Below are 22,580 nucleotides of genomic sequence, written 5' to 3'. Positions count from 1 at the left end.
TTACTAGTACACTATCTCTTCCTTGCCTCGCGCTTAAGCGTGCAGTTTTATGAAACATCTGCATTTTATCAGCCGCGTGGGTATTGAAAATTCAAGCAAGCGATTACTTGAAAACTATGTTGTGTTTCTGAAAGGAGAATCCACTCTCTATTAATCACATACGTAATCAAGCTGTTCCTTTAAACAGCCCTCTCTTCTACGCCCCCTTCTTGTCTTTTCCTTGTTTGGTTAAGACTCACCATGCATCTACACAATTTCAAAATATCAGATTCCATAAATGAAAAAAAAAAAAAACGAAAACCAACAACATAAATATACGACGTCGACATCACCAGCTCTTTACAATAAACAAACAATTATACTACTAGAATCAGAACTCTAGGTTTGCACAGTGGAAAGCAAGGTACGCATGCGTTAATGGCATAATATGGAATGGAATATTCCGTTTACCATGTAAACGCAGAATATGAAAGGAGTAAGAGAATTCCGCCTGCATGTATACAGAGCACTCGGAATATTCTAGCATTCCAAATATTTAATATTCGGAATACTTGTGCCATGTAGACGTGAGAGGTCGGTAGTCCTTTTGGAGCACTGCACATGCGCATTAATTACGTGGTGTTCCACTCACAGTAATGGCTGTTGGTGAAAATGATTCAGTTCATGCATTTCTACCTCCGTGGAATTATTAACGCAATTGAAACCGCTAGCCTGGGCTGACCCAAGCTAAAATGGTTGATTTTCGACCGGAGAAGCTTCGTGAATTACAAAGAAACGCATTAAAGCGAGTCTGTACATTGTAGGCGGTTTAGTTCTGTTTTTCTTTTGAAGAAGGGTACGTACCAGCACTAGTTGTTTTATTGTGTGGGAGCGTTGAACGTATATCTGATCGCGCATATTTCCGCTCAGTTTTAGCGGGTTTATTAGCTTGCTCACAATAGTGAATGCGACATTAAATATGTATTTGATTTCAATTTAATATACTTTATTCGTTTCTGGGTGTAAATGTGATCTACTAAACCGTGTTTTATGGCAGTACTGAGTACGTTGTTACTGGCACGGAAGTGTTTTTTTTTTTTTAATGTAAAATGGCCAGTGTGAAGTAGCGAGATGTTTACAATAATTGCAAGCATCAATGCATTTTTTTTAATGACGCTGAGGTTACTGCAGTTCATCGCCTAGTCTGAGCATGTTGAGCGCTACCTGCCGCGTGTATCATCACCATCACAGGAAAATAATGAATTCAGTTACAGCAGACCTGGCACTTTGTATGACGCGTGTATTGCCAGGGGAGGTAAGGTATCAATGGGCCCGTCTGATGTTGTAGTAATACAATACAGTAACGCTATAAATACGCAGCCATTTAACACGTTTGAACACAATGCTGCATGCTTTATTGATTAACTGCTTTATTTAGGCCTGACGTACATTTTGTTTTTGTGTAGAGATTTTGTATTTTTTATTCCTAAATCAGATTAATCGCTCCTTTTATCCCGATTTAGGCGGCGCCTACTGTACTATGTGCGTTTGTGTGTGTGATGCTGAACTGAAAGTCCCACTGTAGCTGAGTTTTCAAGTGTGCGCCAAGCCTAAAGTGGCAGGAAATGTTTTCGTTAAAGCAGCGAAGAAAGAGTCAATTTAACAAATATGACCACCTCCAAACCTCTTTATCGCAAAATAACTACAGAGCTAATGAATGAACATGTATGTAAGGGACACACAAATTTCCTTATTGCAATACAACTGGTGTCTTTAGTATAAACCATGATTCTTTTGCTGAAATTGATTTTGAAAATATGATTTTAAAGTTATAATAATAACAGTCACATCACACATAGGTAATATTGAAAACGATCACCTACTGTAATAAAGTACAATCTATTGAAATGCTTGTCATTTTGAGCTACTGTGTGTTGTTATTAATAGAAGTATGCTAATCTATCACATGTTTTCTGTGGGAATTATAAGCATCATAATAAGAAAATGAAGAATTGGGCTGTGTGTGTATGTGTGTCTGTGGTGTGGGCTAGGGTCTGTTTATCTATAAAGTTATGCTTTGCAAGCAAGCTGTGGTGCTCCCTGGATGATGGATATGCAGGAGAGGCTAATAGCAGTTCTGGGATCACAATGATGTGCAGTAGATGCCCTTGTGTAATTGTTCAACCACTTTGCTTGATCAAAATGTATTGCTGTGGTATGTGTAGTCTACTCAAGAATTACTGTAGCAAAACAATTTTTCATATTTACATTTATGTTGAAACTTTTTTTTTTTTTTCAGGAACAAATTACCATGCATTGGTGACTTAAATCAAACTCTGCTTTTTAAACTGGTTTAACAGAAATTGAATCTGCTTCATTTGTGGAAATAAATCTTGCAGACCCTGTGAGTTAGGCTACATTAAAAGGAAAGCAGAAAATCATGAGATTTCACAAGATCTCAGCTGCAACTTGCTTTATCATATATGTTTCTGTTTATGTCCTTTTGTGACATACGTTTGACAGTTTCTGTTACCAGATCTGGTTTCGTAAGACCAACATTCACCTATGCTGGCTTCCTATATTAAAATTTGATCTTGACTTTGACAAGTACTGAAGCAATTGAACATTTCAACTTAGAATAACCATTCCCAATGTAGGTCTTCACTCCCTAGGAGTGTGGGCTTGTTACACCAACCTGTTACCTTGTGTGTCAGAATTTGGAAATTATTTTGATCTGGTGATGCCCAGATATTAGGCTTAGAACCATTCAGAGAACTGCCAGCTAGGGATATTTCATGCCCCTGGGGGCTACATACTCACTGCCTGATACCAGAAGAGGTCAGGGAGGAATAAAATAAAACATTTGTACAGGCTTTTGCTTTTGGGCATAGGGTTCTACCTGGAGCATACAGCCAGCTTGGTTTCTAGAGGTTATGTTGAGCCATTCAAGCTGTATTTAATGACAACATGATTTTTATGTGTTGCAAAACCCATTCATGTGATGGGTATTGCAAATAATGATATTTTTGTTGTGCTGTCCCAGTAACCATGCTGCTGTTTTGTGCAGTCTAACACAGGAATTCTGAACAGGAAACATGGCCATGAAGGATAACCTCAAAGCTGTCTTGAACGTGGGTCTGCGGGTGCCCAGCATCATGCTCTTGGATGTTCTCTACCGATGGGACGTGAGCTCCTTCTTCCAACAGATCCAGAAAAGCACCCTCAGCAACAACCCCCTCTTCCAATACAAATACCTGGCACTCAACATGCACTATGTGGGTAAGTACAGTTCAAGGCTCTCTTTCATAAATACAGAGTCAAGTGAAGACACCCAGAATTCATCCACAAATTCAAACCCTCATTCAAACATAACATCTTATGAAACTAAGCATTTTTTATCCCCAAGAAGTTCTTACAATGCCTGAACTGTATCTTTTTCAAGTACTTAAATGATAAGTTCACTGATCATAGAAGAGGAGTGGACTGTAGATCCACTGTCAATGCCTGTAAGAGTTCACCTACAATTTTAGCATGGAGGTAAGAAATAGTCATGGTTTGATGTTGTCAGTATCATTTTTCAGTCTTATACAAGCCTTCTGGCTATTCAGAACACTTCATGTTCATTATTTTCTTTCCAGGCATTGTTTTTTGCTTCTGTCAGCACAGGCAATGTCATTTTGGCATACATCTATTCTGTGCAATGCATTGACTGCTTACATTTTAAAGAGTTCCATCATCATTCTGAGCAAATAAATTCAGCCAGAGGCATAGCTGCAAGGTGTTTTATAATAGATTTTGATTGTAAATATTGTACATAGCCTGCCATTTTGTTGCACAATGTAAAAACAAACAAGCAAACCATAATGGAAGTTCATAGTTGTCACTGTATTCAGTTGTACTGCTTTAAATACCTGATGATTAAAAAAAAAAAAAAAAAAAAAAAAAAAAAATGTCTAAAGTAGGGTTGCATCAAATCCAAGTTTTTGGGATCCATCTCAAAAGATTCGGCCGGATACCGAACCAAGTACCGAATCTACACTGTCAAGAAAACTGAAGGAAACTATTGAATGAAAAACAGTCTGGCAGCTACTAACAAGGGACACGCACAATCATGTTTTCAGCCTTTTAGTTAATAGTATTTTTATTACAGAATGGAAATATATCCCTGAGTAAAATATTAGTTTGAAACTTAGACAAATTACTGCTAGCCCCTTCCCACTCACGACAGAAATGTCAAAATACAGAACAGTTTACCTTTACAAGAAAGGAGCACAGAGTTATTCTTTTTTTTTTTTTTTTTTTTTTTTTTTTTTTTTTTTGTTTTTTTTTTTTAAATCTCGGTATGATCTCTAGAACACGTTTCACAGGCAAAGCAGCAAAACACAAAAGTCTACAACGGTTTGCCGTTACTATATATTACAGGTTTACTGCATTTCTTTACTTCATGAAAAGTGTGATTTATTTAAAGAAGAACTGCACACATTGGAGGGATGTATTAAAATGGATTTGTCTTTGGGCGGATGTAAGTATTCGGGCGAATCCGAACCCTGCTCAAAAAGTAGGTTTTCGGGCCGAATCCAAAACTGATTCCTGGGTTCGGTGCATCCCTAGTCTAACGCATGCTTCTCAATTAAATTTGAAGATATGTGGAAGCTTTTCCTTTGGAAAGTAGCTTCAATTATTAAATATGTCAATCACAGACATAGTCACACCTATTGGCATTTAGAACTTTGCTTTCATCTTTTGTCCCTGCCTCCAGCAATACTGACCAGACTCTGTTTTAGCTGTGCATATGACATGATGCAAATTTATGTAACCCTGAGGCAAACCTGCCTTCCTTCAACAGGGAGTTATGTCACAGCCGACTTTCTAATCGATTTCATTTTAATAGAGAAAGTTGTTTAGAATACAAAGACAGCATTATTTAGTAGCCTTGATTACAAATTTTGCCAAGTGTGTAGATACAATGAATGATGTAATCAAGTACAAATTTCAGTGGTTTTCTAAAAGCGAACCTACTATACAGGCTCGGGTGAAACGTATTCATGCTGTGGTACTGATTAAGCGTGATCACTTTTGATGTGATGTAGCCTGGGCTCAATTACTCAGATTCCTGGCACTGCTCATTCCAGTACATATTGGTAATTGGCTGTTGCTCATTAAATATGTTAAACAACTCGAAACTCACACTGATCCAGTACCAGGCTCTGGGCTTCAGAACTGAGTTCTGTTTCTTTCCCAAATGCAGCTGTTTATTCCCTTGCAGTATACTGCTGCTGCTGTTGGAGCCTGTTGCACAGCCTTAATTAAATACATTTATACAATCCTGTTAAATTGAGGATTTGGATTTCTTAGTGCTGTTGTTCTTAGGCTTTGCAGCAGCTGTGGAAAGTACTGTAACTGATCCAGCACAACATTTTTTTCTTGGCAGGTCTTAAAATTCTCTGGTTTAATTGCAGCTGTTAGAAGTTTACTTTGCTTTGCCAGGTTTCTCTGTGTCAGGAAGAAACAAACCATATCACTGAGTCTCTTTCAGATGTCAACATGTTTACCTGGTACCTCGTCAGGTTTAATATTGAAAATGGGGTGCTACCTACACAAAAGCAGATACAAGCTGTGGACACGTCAGATAACTGCGGCTAAGAATGGCATTTAAACACCATTATTTGCAAGAAGGATCACTTTCTTACTATTTTAAAAAAATAATTATTGTTTTCCCTGCTCTTGTTTGTGTTAGCAGTATATTGTATGTGAAAAGGGTTCGATACTGTGGTCGGTAAATGCAGCCATTTGGTATACATGACATTTGGTCATATGATGGAGTTATGTCAACAGTTCGCTCAAGTTTCAGAAAGACCTCGGCTGAAAGAACAAGACCGCCAAGTACATTTTATGAGACAGGAGCAGAAAAATGAATTATCAGCACGTACAGCAGCACAGTGTTACGCATTGTACTGAGCTGCTTGCACTCCACTGACTAATCCAGGACACGTGTTTTTAGCTTTTTCACAATGATATTGAATACCAGGTATTTAAAAGGGTGGCTATTTCACTAGCTGTGTTATTTATTATATTCTTAAACCATAAATTATTTCAAAACGTGGGCCCTTTAATGCACAAATATTTAACACTGTAATTTATTTAACACTAATTTATCTAAATTCTACAATGTTCTGGAGTAAATGACCTTGTGATGCAACACCAGTCAGTTTAGAGCCTAATAGTAGGACAGTAATATAAAGACACTCAACCCATAATCGTATTGTAGGGTTTCCAAAGGTACAGACTGACGCTGTGATTAGAGCACAACATTGTGTAATAAGATGCAATAGATGTGCACACTCTTGACTTTATATAAATAGTCTAATCTTGATTGTTTTGGTTAATGTATGTCTAGCAGGTTAAGATGTCTATATATGGAAAAGAAACAGGAAGAGATAATGTTATTTACTCAGGGAGAGGCCAGCACAGGTACATACAATTAAGTGACCAATTAAATTGATATTGCTGTGCTCAGATGGAATAGATATTATGTTGGACTTAGTTGATGAAATTAAATTTCACAAATTTAATTTAATTTACATGTTTGTAAATATTCAATGTTAACTCAAGTTGTGAGGCTGTTGAAGTGTTTGTTCCTGTCCTCATACAACGTGTATGTTTCCCCAGTAATTTATTTGCATGCATTTTGATGCTGTATGTTTTTTTTTTTTTTTTTTTTTAAGAATATAACACATTAGTTTAGTAAAACACCCCTGACATGATCTAGTATCCATAACCATTAGACTAAAAAAATACTAAAATAAACTACAATTCAGTGATTACCGTTTTGACAAAAATACATTGAAAGGCAAAGTATTTGTCATTTATTTTCTTTTAATTTTTCTAAAATGTATTGTGGTAATTTGACATTTGTGGAAAAAACAAAGGATTCTGTTTCTTCTATATATTTATATAGTTTTAGAGACTGGGTCATTTTCTTTTGGCGTTACCCTTTGCAACATTTCCAGTTTCTTCAGTAAAAAGTACAAAAGCACAAACATGTTAACCTTGCTTAAACGCTGACTACTGATGTGATGTTTTCTTATGATTTTATGTTGTATGGGACTATAAGGAAACCAACAGAACTACTTATCTGAGGTGCTGCATCTGGTGAAATTTAGTGAAACTTTCTGCTGACAAAACAGCACAGTATGTGCTAAAAATATTTCAGTCTGTTGCAGAGGCAAAAACTGTTAAAGTAACTCCATTTTATCTTGCAGGTTATATATTAAGCATAGTTCTCCTGACGTTGCCTCGGCAACAGCTGGTCCAGCTCTACCTGTATGTTCTCACTGCATTGCTCCTGTTTGCCGGCCATCAGATATCTAGGTAAGAACAGTAAGGGGTTGTGGTAAAATCAGCTTAGTGTGTTTGTTATACTTCAAAATCTAGAATCTCCCAAATAATAAACAACTTTTTATATTATGATTGCAGAGATTATGTGCGGAACGAACTGGAATCTGAATACGATGGTCCAATATACCTAGAGCCTCTTACAATGAATCGCTTCACAACTGCACTTATTGGTAAGGAGTTATCTTGTTTTGAAACCTTTGTGCTGTGTGACTTTTTAAATTGCTAATTTTTTTATTCAATAAAAAAGAAATACAGGTTCATGAAAAGTAAACTTGTAGGGCTTGTTAAATGTGTAGCGTGTTTTGAATAGTTCAGTTTGTGTGTAATCATTTGGTGATTGTTATGTCAGTGTAGTTTGTTTATTACAGTATGTCTTGCAGAATTGTCTCATGTTAACAGGAAATAGCAAACACTTGTAATTCACTAGTTGACCCTTACTTTGAAATTTGCACACCTACACAGAAGGAAGTATGTTTTAGTTCTGCATTTGCACCAATTTGATCAGAATACTTTATGTAATTCAAGGCACATCTATGTCTTTCTCTACCTCCTTTCTTCAGTACTTTGGATGAATTGACAATTTGGATTTGATTACTTTGATGGGAGTGACATGCTTCCAAGAATCGCTTGCTGTTTGTCATTTGATTTGAATTTATCAGTTTTGTTTCATCCTTGTTAAATATTCTCAGAAGTTTTTGTTCAGCTTGCTTGTCTGGGATTTAAGTTGACGGACACAAAAATGTTGTTTTAATGTCTTATTCTAGTTGCTAACATGCATATGAACAAAACAGCAAGTTGAGAGATGGTTGCCAGTGTCCGTCTGCTTTTTTGGAATTCATCAAGAACTGAACATGTGAAAATAGTGATCAAAGGGTTACAGGAGTTGCACCAGAGATCTGACATGTGCCTGTGTGCCTTGTTTTATCTGTCATAGTGATGTCTGGCAGCCATGCACAATTTCTGCACAAAAGAAACAAATCTATTTATTTCCTGACATTTGGGCATCTTTCCGTAGAACTTGTCTAGAGCCTGCATGGAAAACTAAATTCCTGTCTCAATAAGTGGCATATGAATGAACAAAACAAGGGTGATACTGAAATCCAGTGGAGATCCAGCCCTGTTGTAAATCGCAGACCCTTTGTGGTCATTGTTTCACCGCTGTTTTCTGTCCATGCTGGTTTTTTTTCTTGAGCTGCTCAGATGTTTCTCTTTTATTCAGACTCTTGTAACGTAACCCACAAAATGCCTGTCGCACTTCAATCAGCAGCTCATCTGAGTACCTGCTGGGCCCTGATGGATGGATATCAAAGCAGTTTTCCTGCATTTGAGACTAGGGCTGGGTGAACTATCAAGGTTTTTGATAGTGACCTGTTTTGAAGAAGCCTTTTGACAAATGGGATTTTGTTTCGTAGGCCTTTGTATACTACGGGTTTACACCTGTACGGTAAGCAACAGGGGGGTTTAGTTCCTGGAAACTCGCCTTGGGAACATTGTTAGTAGCTGTTGTTAAGGAGATGAAGATGCCTGTCACAGCTGTCTGGTTTAGTGTTAAGAACGTGTAGTCAGAGGCCTTGTGGGAAATTTAAGACAGGTGGGTTTACTGAGGCAGAATACCATTAATTAAAATGTAATTGATACTGTACCTTTTAAGCAAATGCCAATTAAAAACCAATAACATATAGAGTTGAGAAACCCTCCAGTATACACCTGATACAAAGCAGACCCCCTGTGGTGCGTGTATAATTCCCCGAGGGAGGGAGTTTCTCATCTGCATGTGTCTGCTTGGCTTTGTTTTGCAGGTCAGCTGGTGGTGTGCACTCTCTGCTCTTGCGTCATGCGCACCAAACAGATCTGGCTCTTTTCCGCCCATCTGCTGCCCCTGGTGGCGCGCCTCTGTCTGGTGCCCCTGGAAACCATTGTCTTCATCAACCGCTTTGCCATGATCTTCACTGGCCTTGAGGTGCTCTACTTCCTGGCCTCCAACCTGTTGGTCCCTTTCAACCTGGCTAAGACTGCATACAGAGAGCTGGCGCAAGTAAGCCACTGAAGACATCGGATCATCGGATGAGCTTATCAGTTTAAATCATTTATCCTGAAACGTGCAATGCTAGTGTGATGTATTAAAGCACTCCACAGTTGCTTGTATATTGACAAATCATTCTACAATGAGGAAATTGTGTGGTCTACTTTTGGAATAAATACATGGTTCACTTTATCAAATTACCAAAATAGCCCTATATTAAAATAGATACCGGTAAGCATTTATTACACACAAATAATAGATGATGTATACAGTATCTAGACTAAGGAAATTCCCAGGACAGAAACAACCAAGACACTTGCTGTTTTTATTCTAATAGAACAAGCCTTCCGGAAGCAGTCTAGGTGTTTTTGAATGCTGTTTGACAATATGTGTGTGTCTGTACGAAGCAGTCTTGGTGCTCACACTGTGTGTGCTGTTGCCGTCCTGCCAGGTGGTGGAGGTGTACGGTCTCCTGGCTCTGGGCATGTCCCTGTGGAATCAGCTGGTGGTGCCGGTCCTGTTCATGGTCTTCTGGCTGGTTCTGTTCGCTCTGCAGATCTACTCCTACTTCAGCATCAGGGACCACCCCACCTCCAGAGAGAGGCTACTCTTCTTTTTTCTCACAAGGTGCACAGTCATTCACAACTCCAAATCATTCTCTGCTTTGTGGCCAAAGCTATCATTGGTTTGAATTGTATAATGTAGGTGCATAAAACATAATGTGTGCATATTAATATACAGTATAACATGCATCTTGCATTGCATATTTTGTGTCAGGATGCCTTTGTATATGTCTGGTAGACTGTGACATAAAAATGTGTGTTACATTGGACAAGTGATCAGTATCATACTACTGGCAAGCCCAAGAGGTTTTGATCATCAGACTTGTTTTGGGATAGACACCTCTCCCTGGGGGTCTTGATATCCAAGACAGGCCTGGGGTCAACTATAGTTCAAATGTACAATCGCAGCAGAATTGTTTTCTGAAATTACAAGGCTAATTTGTTCAGTTACAATTATGTTGTAGTAGTTGCAATTCTGTTTATTCCAAATAAGCAAGCAGTAATCACAGGTACAAATACAGAAAGATGTTGTATAACCTTTGGTCACCAAAAGTGGTTGAAAATACAAGAATGACAACAAATGCGTAACTGAACTGTAAACGACAATGTTATAGTTACAATTATGCTGGTGTGCCAAGGTTCAGCTACAATTAGAATTACATTGTAATTGCAAATACTTATGAATTGCACAGTTTCAATTATAATTGGCCCCAGGTCTGATCCAGGACTTAAAACAATGTAATAGACCTACCACTTTGATGGAATACCACTACAATGAATCTATTGAGTATAGCTTGTTGATTAAGACAGTCCGTGTCCCCCCCCCCCCCCCCTGTCTATAGCATTGCAGAGTGCTGCAGCACCCCCTACTCTCTGCTGGGTTTGGTTTTCACTGTCTCCTTCGTGGCTCTGGGCGTCCTCACCCTCTGCAAGTTTTATCTGCAGGGATACCGTGCCTTCATGAACGACAACACAATGAACAGGTAACAAGGTCTTAAAACTCAATGGATTTGCTAGATCAGGATTATTCGGGTTGGCTGTGACTGTAAGTACTCTGTCTTTACTCTGGGTGCAACAGTGCTATCTAGTGGATGCAACTTTTATTTTAGCACTGTAAAATATGGGCTAGCACACCTCTGGTTGGTCTGTCTGCTCAGTATTAAGCCTGTGTTCTGCAGGGGGATGACGGAGGGGATCACATTGCTGATCCTGGCTGTTCAGACAGGGCTGATTGAGCTGCAGGTGATTCACCGAGCATTCCTGCTCAGCATCATTCTCTTCATCGTAGTGGCCTCCATCCTGCAGTCCATGCTGGAGATTGCTGACCCCATCGTTCTCGCACTCGGAGCCTCTCGAGACAAGTAAGTGCAGCCTTCTAGAGCTTCTTGAAAACGGACCAGATCCCAGAGGAATTTAAGCAGTGTGTAGCTGCATCTAATTCAGGGGTTGGACAATAAATAAAACCCAGGTAATTTTGTAGTCTCAGTGGACTAGACCGCAGATCTGTCCGGCTTTGCTGGAAGGCTTACAGTAGACACAAGTTCTGCTGGTGCAGACTATATCATCAAATACATTTCTCTCCTGACAAGCTAAACAATACAAAATACCCTGGGGGAAAAAAATTGCGTATGACTACACAAAGACGATTGATAAAATGTACAGTAGCAGCTGCTTCCGACAGTTTTCAAACTGCATGTTTATTTTATATCAGAGAGCTTTGGACCAGTTGGGATAGAAGCCAGTCATTGTTAGACGCATCGATATTGCACACACTTGTTAACTATAAGGGCTGTAACAGTTCGTGCTTAGCTGTATTGAAAGTAAACTGTATCACATAAATTTACACAATTCTGTGTCCAAACAAACATCTCTACTATTTAGCACATCTGCTACAAGCTTGTTTGCAACAGAGATGCTTGATCCAGGACAGCAGGATATCACTGTTGAACAAGTCAGTTGACTGTGATATAGACTGATTGATTGGGTTATTTTTCTGGTTTCTTCCTGGGTTGTTATTTCACACTAATAAACCTTCCTCCGGTTGGTTTGTTTGCAGGAGCCTGTGGAAGCACTTCCGTGCAGTGAGCCTCTGTCTCTTCCTCCTGGTGTTCCCAACCTACATGGCCTACATGATCTGCCAGTTCTTCCACATGGACTTTTGGCTTCTCATCATCATCTCAAGCAGTATTCTCACCTCCCTGCAGGTAACAACAAAGTGACCTGCTGTTCCAAGTTAGATCACTTGCCCAAGATTACTGGTTTTATATATGAAAATGAGGGGATTACATCCTTAAATAGTACTGTTGGTTGCTTCATTGTAGTAAATGATGTTTTAGCTTGGAAATCCTTGCATTGTATTACTCCAAAGTGCATCCTTGCACATAAAATTCTTTCGGATGCTGTTTTGTTTTTAATTGAAACACTGAGAGACACCTGGCCATTCTTGACCTGTGTGTTTGTGTGGTAGGTGCTGGGCACGCTCTTAATCTACGTGCTGTTCATGGTGGAGGAGTTCCGCAAAGAGCCAGTGGAGAACATGGACGATGTCATCTACTACGTCAACGGCACCTACCGGCTGCTGGAGTTCCTGGTGGCCCTTTGCGTGGTGGTCTACGGTGTCTCAGAGACCATCTTTGGGGAGTGGACTGTCATGGGGTCCACCATCATCTTCATCCACTCCTACTACAATGTGTGGTTGCGAGCTCACCTGGGCTGGCAGAACTTCCTGCTGCGCCGCGACGCCGTCAACAAGATCAAATGTCTGCCGATGGCCACCGAAGAGCAGCTCGAGAAACACAACGATATCTGTGCCATCTGTTACCAGGTATATAAAATGAACTTGCAGAATTCATAGCAGGAGTGATACTGTGGGACTCGGCTCACCAAAACATCAGAATTGTAGCCATTTGTCCAAAGCTGTTGTATGCAAAGCATTTTCAACTATATGTAAATCAATTTTAAACTTGTCTGATGCCTATAAATGATGACATGGGAAACATTTTTACTGAATCTGCAGGCTGCTTCACAAGCAATATTGAAAAATCTGGAATTCAAACCTGAGCGATTGCTCTACTCAGGGATGCACGTTCTGATTTAGTTTTTTTGTTTCTGTGTTGTTGTTATAACAAATTTACAGGTCTCTGATTTCCCTAAGGATTCTTTTAAGTATTATAATGTTTTTAAATATTATGTTTTGTGTATTGCAGGATATGAAGTTGGCGGTAATCACCCCTTGCAGTCATTTCTTCCACGCTGGCTGCCTCAAGAAATGGCTGTATGTCCAAGAGACCTGCCCCCTTTGTCACAGCCAACTAAAAAGCCAATCGCAGCAAGCCACGGCAGCTGCACCTCCTCAGGGGGCGGTGCAACCCCCAGCACAGGAAGCCCCCCAGAACCAGGAGAGGGATGTGCAGGAGAACCCTCCACCGGAAGAGCAGGGAAGCCAGGGGACACCCCTACACGAGGGGTCTGGCTCCAGCAGCAGAGTCTCACCAGGGGAGGGGCAATCTGGGACTTCAAGCAGCACTGTGCTGCAATCTCCAGATGCCCAGGGCCAGCCCAAACTGGAATGCCAAGGCAACAGTCTAGAGGGACTAACAGCCAACCAAGCCAGTAGACAGGAGGCTTACAGTTCTTCATCTCCACACTGCTCTGCTGGGTCGAATGATTCAGAAAGCATGAATACACATTCCAGTGTAGGGGTTTTAAAGGAGCATCAGGGAGACTCCGAGGTACCCAGTCATCACATTGCTGGATGTTTACAGGATTCTCCAGAGATACCGGAAGAGGAGGTTGAGAGGCTTGCAGAATCTACTCAGAAGTTGTGAGAATGCTTTCAAATGAAAATGCTTGTTTTAAAAAGTGGGCGTCAGCAGCCATTAAAGCAGGGGTGTTAAACTAAGTTCCTGGAGGGCCGCAGTGTCTTCTGACTTTTCTGACCATCAATAAAAGACGTTGAAAAATATAAAATGTGTTAAATTCAACAAATAATATTTAATTGAGAGCTTAAGTTGGAATGAAAACCAGAAGACCCTGCGGCCCTCGAGGACTGTAGTGTGACACCCCTGCATTAGAGTAAAGGAAATTCAACAGGAAAGACAGAATGTAAACCTTGATGCCTCCATGTTTGCTAGATCTGAACACCATGACTGTTTAAAAGCAAGGTCGAGGTCAACATTTGGTAGGTGCAAATTTAACGTGAACAGCACAGACTGAAGAATGTGTTTTACTAGAAGCTTTAAGCATGCTTAGGCTAGCACGCTGCCACTGTCTTGTTTAAGCTGTATTTTTTTATAAAATATTATGCCACTGCATTTGCACTGATGTAATAGCAATTCTCTAAAGTTGTCTTTTTGGTACATATGAAGAAAATACATAGCCTCTCTCTCTCTTTCTCTCTCTCTCTCTCTAAATTACACACAAGTAAATAAATAAATGTAACTTTTTGATATACAGTATTGTGCAGTACCGGCTAAAGTGAAGTGGACTGAAGCATACGTGAACACTTTTGTGACCCCTTGAGGATAAAAGTGGGATGAGCTTTTGACCATGGATAAGGGCTTGGTGCAGCAAAAAAAAAAAAAGTGTTATTTCGCATTAATTTGCATTTGTGAGAATGAATACATTGTGTATGATTAAACTCGGCAAATGCCATTTTTGTAGAATTTAGAAAGCTTTTGCTCTCTTTCTTATGAAGGGAAAGGCAGCTTGTGAAGTGTATACATGTTTACATTCATCATGAACTAGATTTGTTTAGACATTTTTTTAATGAAGACTTGCTTTTTTTAACTTGACATTTGTTGAGGCAATTAATACTGTCAGTTGTATTTGTGATCATGGAAGAGAGCTGACTTAAAGTCCCATTTTATTTTACAAAACTGAATGTCTAAATAAATTAAAATCATGAATTGCATCTGTGAGTTCTGTTTTGTACATTCTGGGTATATTTTACTGGGGTCATCCATTTTAGTAGAAGTGGACCCAATAGTGATGCATAAAAATGTCTGGCAACGGTTTCATTAGAAAAAGATTTGTATGTCTTAACACATACAGAAACAAACTCATTTTGCAATACCTTGTCTTGTGAATGAAATTCAGAGCTCTGATTGGCTAATAATGGCAATATGGTTTATAAACCATCAACAGAACATAGGTAAGACAGGCAGATAACACCAATGCTTGAATCGCTTTTGAAGACACTCAATTAAAGTGTCCGATTTTAGGTTGTCCTTAAACCAATTACCACTTCTTAATCCATGAGAATATTCAGAAGAGGAAATTGGCTTCATAAATGATTTCTTAATTTTACCTCAAACCTCTCCAGTTTGTCTTTCTGCATCTTGTAAACTTTCCAAGGGCTATTTTATAATAGAAAATAGTTTTCTAGTCCTTCAGGAATGGGAGTCTGATTCTTCCGGAGTTGAATGTGAACAGGCACTGTGAGGTTAGTGTTTATTTATACTTATGTTGCACTCTTATTGTTCCCAGAGTTTTATGAGGAAGCATCCTTGAAAGATGCAGTTCTACAAAAACAATTTCTTGGATGAGTTTGTTTTTCAATGCAAAGGAATTTCCTCTGCAAAGATGTTTTTGGACGACGGCAGCTGTTGAAAGTGGCTTGGTGGTAGAGGAATTATAAATCATGTTGGAAGCTGTAAATATAAACTTCATTGAAAGAGCCAAAGATTAAACAGATTTTAAGGGTAATACTGCACTTCCTATTATATCTTCCATAATGTTAGCAGAGTTTATGACCAAGAGTAAGCCCTACATACAGCAACAGCAGTTTTTAAAACAAATATATTGTAGATCAAAGTTAATTTGCTTGAATTGTCAAATGCCTGATCATCGCTGACACTGATGAAATCAAAACTTTCTTGATAACCTACAATATAGATTTCATATGAAGTTTGAATAGGATTGGAGGTGCTACCAAAAGTGAAATAGTGTATCATGTCTCACAATTAAACCCAAAATAGCCTTTTTTCATTAAAAGCCATTTTCTCTTCAAAACAGTCTCATGGTCACCCAAGTGGTGCATATGTTGGTAGTGCTCTAGCCTTACAGTTCATGCTATGGGAGCATTCTGATTTTATTTTCATCCTTCCATTGAGTGTTTAATGAATTGGGCCTCTGTGAGGTTCTTGTTTTAAAACCAAACATTCACCCATACAAGAGAAAAATATAACAGTACGCAAGTGTTGGCACCAGAAAACCTTGATAAAGTCACAGCAAGTAATGGTACAGTTTAGGAATATTGCAAACATCAGAAAAAGGTAAACTAGTCTTATTAATTCCATTTGAAAATGTATGCAGTTACCAACAATTGATGCATGTTGAATGTAATTCCAATTCACATGAACTGGTGCACAGTGTAACATTCTGCCCTTTAAACTTGCCCGACCCCTTGATATGGCAATGTGTGAAGCAGCTGAGAAGAAAGATGCTGCAATCGCAGTCTGTTTCCTGTGTGCACCTAATTCCCTTTAGTACTGGCAGCAGGAAGAGATGAGAGGAAACAAGATCCACTTTCAGGGAGGAAGAGGGTCTTCTTGAGCGCCTTCCTCCTTGCGAAGTTCAAAGACAAAGTTTATCCATGGCCTCCACAATTCGAAGCTTTATTGCAAAGACTAAGATTAATTTCTTCTTTGTCCAGAAGCGGAGCAGGAACTAGATTATAACCCACTTTTCCTCAAAATCTAAACACTTTGTATCTGGCTCAGATGAATACTATTATAATGTTTATACCGATAGCACACAGCGCATGTTCTGGCTTGTAAAGTGGGGCTGTATAGGAGTATTGGTGCTGGTCCCAGATATGAACTTGCCTTATTGTCCCAATACTTCTTTGCGGCCACTGCCTTTTGACTGTTTCAAATTCACTAATGTTCAGAATTTATTTTTTTTTTCCAAAGGTTTTTGAAAAGTCCATCAGAAAAATCATTTAGAAATGCCACAAGATGTCACTGTTGCTACACATTAAAATAGCAAACGCCTTTCTCCACAGCAGAGCAGAGACGACGTGTTAGGCCGCTCTCGGTATTGTACTATATTATATATATATATATATATATATATATATATATATATATATATATATATACACACACACACTATTTACCGTTAGATGCTAAATATGCTTAAGAGAAAACAATGAAGTATGGATTGCAGTAGTCAAATATTATGGATTGAATTTGTCGAATATTAAAAAGCATCAATGTGGCAATGTGTACAATGCATGGTGTTTTTTTTTTTTTTTTAATTATTTAATTGAATTTGTATTATACTATTTTTACTAACCAATAACAATGAATAACACATAGGTAGGCCTAGGGACAATAAAAATAAATAATAAATAACATTTCCTATAGGTCGTTTAAACTATGATTTCCACATAAACTAAAGGATCAATCTTACATTGATAATGCCGTGTTGTCTATTACAGGATATTCATTATTCTCCTGAAGCTGACATCAGTAGAACAGCATTTGCTTCACTGTTATAGTGTAATAGTCTACTATCACCGGCTGGGTTTTTAACAACATCGTTTAGCCTGAAATACAAAATGCCATACCACCAAAAACCACAAGGTAGCGCACTTGTTCTTTTCTTTAGTTCTTCCTCACTTAATTTTTTTAAACGCAGTCTTTACGAGACTTAATAGAAATTTATATTTTGGACCAACACGTTCGTTCTTGTATAACCAAGTAATTTTCACAGCAGTCTAATGGAATCAACGTAAGTACATTATTTTATTTTAGTCAATACAAACAAACGACATTGTATGTGTTGTTATTAGTAGTAGCAGTAGTAATAATAATAATAATAATAATAATAATAATAATAATAATAATAATAATAATAATAACTAATAACTGCAAAACATTTGCTGCTTTAGATTTATTTAATGCATATATGAAGTCTAATAATTCTGTTTCGGTAACTGTGCATTGAAAATATTAACTTGATTATTATTTAGTTATGGCAACGAGTTTACACAACACAACGTGAAAATATTATCACTGCCAATCTTTTATTTTATTTTATTTTATTTTATTTTATTTCAGTGTTAAATAGGTTTTGGCAGCTTTTAGACATTTGTCGGACTGAAACTGAAATCGAATTCAGGAGGCATTTGTGAAAAAAAAAGGTTTTATTACCACAACTATGAAATCTAACACCCAAGCCCGTTTATCTCTCCACTTAAACCACAACGATTTTATAACAGATTTAGTTCCAGCGGAGTTTGCAATACCTTTTTATTTTATTTTTTTATTGTTTTTTTTTTTTGTTTGTTTTTTGTTTTTTTTAAGGGAAACAGTTGTTAATGCTAATATTCTAACAGAACTTGGGTAAAATGCAATGCAGTGCATATTTTGATCTAGAGCTTAAGGTGCATGCTGTTCAAATCTTGTAGGTTATTTCGTACAGTTATTTTTAGTGGACTTAATACTCTAAAAAACAACAAAGTCTCCTGTAAAACATCGTGAAAGGATATCATGTATATAACCTAAACCAAATGGAGGAGCGTTAAACACAATTAAAAAAAATAAGAAAAAAAGAAATCAAATCTGTGACATCCAGGTGTGTGACTTTACAGTGACAAGCTTTTATCGTTAACAACCGAATTATGCATGCAGTCTTTGGCTATATTTCACAGTGCACAGTATTATAAGTTAAAACTATTATGTTAAACCCTGAACATAAATGACCCCCCCCCCCCCTTTGTTTTATGTCCAGATCATTTGTCTCTGTTAATTCCATCCTGTCCACTCTGCAAGCAAGCTATCCTGTTGACAGTCTTGTTTAATTTAATATCAAACAAATGAATTGCATTGACACACAAGCCTGCTTCTGCTGCACCAAGCAGCACAGGATTATATTTCATTGGTTATACACAGGTTTTTTAAAATAATAATAATAATAATAATAATAATAATAATAATAATAATAATAATAATTAATAATTATTATTATTATTATTATTATTATTATTATTATTATTATTATTAATAATAATAATGTATTTATTTTTGTAATACTGGACACACTTTAAAACGGTTGAAACTATATCTACAGTGCCCTCCATAAGTAATGAGACAGTGAAGTTAAAATTGCTATTTTTGCTGTACACTCAAGCAATATGAACATACAATTAAAACATGAATATGAGGCAAAAGTACAGAATGTCACCTTTTTACGTGTTTTACCAAATAAGAATAACAGCACTTTTAGAGTTCCATCCCCCATTTTATGTGAGCAAGTATTGGGACAATTCAACTTAAAGCAAGTATAAGGGTTAGTATTTAGTCACAAATCCCTTGCATGTAATAACAGCAGTGAGTCTGCGACCCATTGACATGACCAAACTCTTAGTATAGTCCTTTGAGTTGCTTTGCAAGCTACTGCAGTCGTTTTCAACTGTTGCTTGTTTTGGGGAGTGTCTGACTTCAGTCTCCTCTCAGCAAGTGAAATGCACGTTCAATCGGATTTAAATCGGATTTAGATTGACTTGGCCAGTCTAAAACTTTCCACATTTTTCCCCTGATGAACTCTTTGGTTGTGTTAGCATTGTGTTTTGGGTCATTGTCCTGTTGCATTGTGAAGTGCCGCCCAGTACGTCTGGTGGCATTTCCTTGTACATTGCCAAAATGCTTCTGTACACTTCTGAAGTCGTTCTGCTGCTGCCATCATTCGTTACATCATCAATAAAGGAGTGATCCCGTTCCAGAGGCAGCCATGCATGCCCATGCCATGACACTACCTCCACCATGCTTCACAGATGAGGTGGTATTCTTTGGATCATCTGCAGTTCCTTTTTTTCTTCACAGTTTTGCCTTCCCATTACTTTGATAAAGGTTAATCTTCATCTCATCTGTCTATAAAACTCTGTTCCAGAACTGTACTGGCTCATTTTCTTTTGCAAATTCTAATCTGGCCTTTCTGTTTTTGGTGCTGATCAGAGGTTTGCATCTTGCAGTGTAGCCTTTGTAATTCTACTGCCAAAGTCTTCTGCGAACAGTAGATTCTGACACTTTCACCCCAGCATTCTGAGGGTTGATGGTAATTTCACTGACACGTTTGAGGATTTTTTTCATTGTTCTGTCATCAATTGCTGTTGTTTTTCTTGGCCGACCTGGTCGTTGCCGATTGCTGAAGACACCAGTGGTTTCTTTGATTTGGCTATGACCATCTTTTGTGCTATGGTTCTAATTGAGTTTCTTTTATTTTAGCCTCCAAATTGCTTGCTTTTCTTTCATAAACAGCTCCCTAGTCTTCATGTTGAATTATACCTACTGACACCAAACAGACTCCAAAGGCAAAAGCAAAGGATAGAACTGGGACTACACGTCCACAGCTCTTTTGTGTGTGAACAATCAATGCAAAAGGAAACATCTGATCAATTAGAAACACCTGTGAGCCAAATGTCCCAATACTTATGCTCACACAAAATGGGGGGATTGAACTCTGAAAGTGCTGTTATTCTTAGTTGCTAAATTATGTGTGTTGAAAAAGCCAGAAATGAAAGGTGAAATTCTGTATTTTTGCCACATATTCATCTTTTACTCTTATTTTCATATTGCTTGAGTGTACAGCAAAAATAGCAATTTTGACTTCACTGGCCCAATACTTATGGAGGGTACTGCATATATATATATATATATATATATATATATATATATATATATATATATATATATATATATATATATATATATATATATAGATATATTAGTTATAAAACCTTATAACCAAATATATATATGTTTATATTATTCAAACAGTTTTCACATTTATACACTGCTTATGTTTATGTTGAAATGTGTGTTCAACACGTTGTCCATCCAAAGGTTTATTGAATGCTATCAAGCCTTCTTAAATTATACATCTATAGTGCCACAGGTAGATAAAAATATACTAGGAAGAATTAATTAATATATATATATATATAATATATATACTATATATATATATATCTATTGGGAGGTATCATAAGTATTGGGCCAGTGAAGTCAAAATTGCTATTTTTTTTTTTTTTCAACCAATGTGTGCTGCCAGTGCTAACTTATGGATGTGAAACCTGGACCTTCAATGCAAAAATGACTCAAAAATTACAAATGACTCAATGGAGTATGGAAAGATGCATGCTGGGAATAACAAGAAGGGACAGGAAAAGGAAGGAATGTATAACAGCTCAAAAAAAGTATGTAATGTTATTATAAGAGCGAAAAAACTGAGAAGGCAGCATGGGCCGGACATGCAGCAAGAAGAACAGACCATCACTGGACCAAAGAGATACTAGACTGGATCCCAAGAGATATAAAGCGACCAAGAAGAAGACCTCCAGGAAATGGCAAGATTAAATTAGGAGACACACCAGAGCAACATGGATGAGGGACACAGCAGACAGGCTTTTGTGGAAGAATCTTGGGGAGGCCTTCAGCCAGCAGTGGATTGAAAAAGGGTTAAGATGATGATGATATAGTGGGGTGGAATGTTAAAACACATTCAATTAAGTTAAAACTAAAAACAAAACAATCATAAAAATAGGTTTGCCATCCACCTTATTACAAGTGCATGCTTGTTGATAATAGGTTTCTTGCTAGCAGGTAAATTCACAAAGTCAGTTCAGTAGCCAGAGAGTTGTTAGGTTTCTGAGACTCACCAGTGAGCTACAGCCATTCATCACATACACTTCAACTGGGGTCTAATGAACTCTCTGATGGATTGAAGCCATGTATTGTTCAGTAAGAGCAAGCATTTCAGAGAAATAAAATAATATATCAAAACCTTATGCTTAGGTGTTCAAGGATAGATGCAATTAATACAAAAAAAAAAAAAAAATGTCTTGTTGTCTCGCTAAGAAACTTTATATTCCTGCACAAGTGGCTGGTATCTTGAGTCATTCAAGGTTGATATAAAGTAATTGACTGAAAAAAAATAAAAATGCAGGATTTGCATTCAGACACTGCAAGGTTATGGGAGTCTCATTCGTTAATAAATAATGTAATAACATTTTGTATTTGTAGTATTTAACATTCCTAGCATTACCTAATAAAGTAACAGAGGAAATTAAGATTGACCATGTGTGTGACTCAAATCTGTGACAGCACCACTTATGTTATTTAAATTAAACATGGACAGGTTTTGTGTTGTATATTATGACACGCATGTAGGATGCATAACTCTTAAACAAAGCATGCTTGATGAAATGGTGATGTGTGTTCCACTCTCTTTGAAAGGTTTCTGCACAGAACATTTAGGCTTTCTCTGGAATCCTGTTAGAACCAGTCATGCACAATACCTGACCCTCAGGATTATCAATGGTTTGTTAGATGCTCTGTGTAGAGAACCCCTAAGTGGGTTCTAACTTTGAAACATTCAGAATTTCTAATTGTGGTTCAATTGGTTCTCAACCTTTTTTAAGATTGTTAATCCTATTATACTAAACAAAAAAGAAATTCAGAGTAGAAATGTGTAACATTTTAATTTTATTGCATTTGTAACACACAAACTGTGTGTTTCCCTAATGGAACACGTGACTTTTCTAAGCGCGAGGTATTAGAAACCAAAGGTTAGTCTTTCCAAGCAGACTCCCTACAGTTAAACAAGCAGCA

At 37.8% G+C, this 22,580-nt stretch overlaps 1 protein-coding gene across 2 annotated transcripts; it reads left to right on the top strand.

Annotated features, from left to right (window-relative positions):
- The first annotated feature begins 621 nt into the window (after nt 1-621).
- Nucleotides 622-14,870, top strand: LOC121324093 (RING finger protein 145-like). 2 transcript variants are annotated; one of them, XM_041265555.1, is made up of 11 exons: nt 622-835; nt 3,047-3,258; nt 7,242-7,350; nt 7,456-7,547; nt 9,177-9,412; nt 9,852-10,027; nt 10,806-10,946; nt 11,142-11,324; nt 12,020-12,167; nt 12,431-12,787; nt 13,170-14,870. In XM_041265555.1, the coding sequence occupies exons 2-11, from the start codon at nt 3,075-3,077 to the stop codon at nt 13,788-13,790; spliced, it is 2,247 nt and encodes a 748-aa protein (XP_041121489.1). In that variant the 5' UTR covers nt 622-835; nt 3,047-3,074; the 3' UTR covers nt 13,791-14,870. The 2 variants fall into 2 exon arrangements, with proteins under 2 accessions (XP_041121489.1, XP_041121490.1); XM_041265556.1 differs by lacking the exon at nt 622-835 and adding an exon at nt 896-1,294.
- Nucleotides 14,871-22,580: the final 7,710 nt, after the last annotated feature.

This window comes from Polyodon spathula, chromosome 12, assembly GCF_017654505.1.
Source record: "Polyodon spathula isolate WHYD16114869_AA chromosome 12, ASM1765450v1, whole genome shotgun sequence".
Taxonomy (NCBI): Eukaryota; Metazoa; Chordata; class Actinopteri; order Acipenseriformes; family Polyodontidae; genus Polyodon; species Polyodon spathula.
Note: the sequence above shows the minus strand (reverse complement) of the source record. Positions and strands in the feature narration are given on the sequence as shown.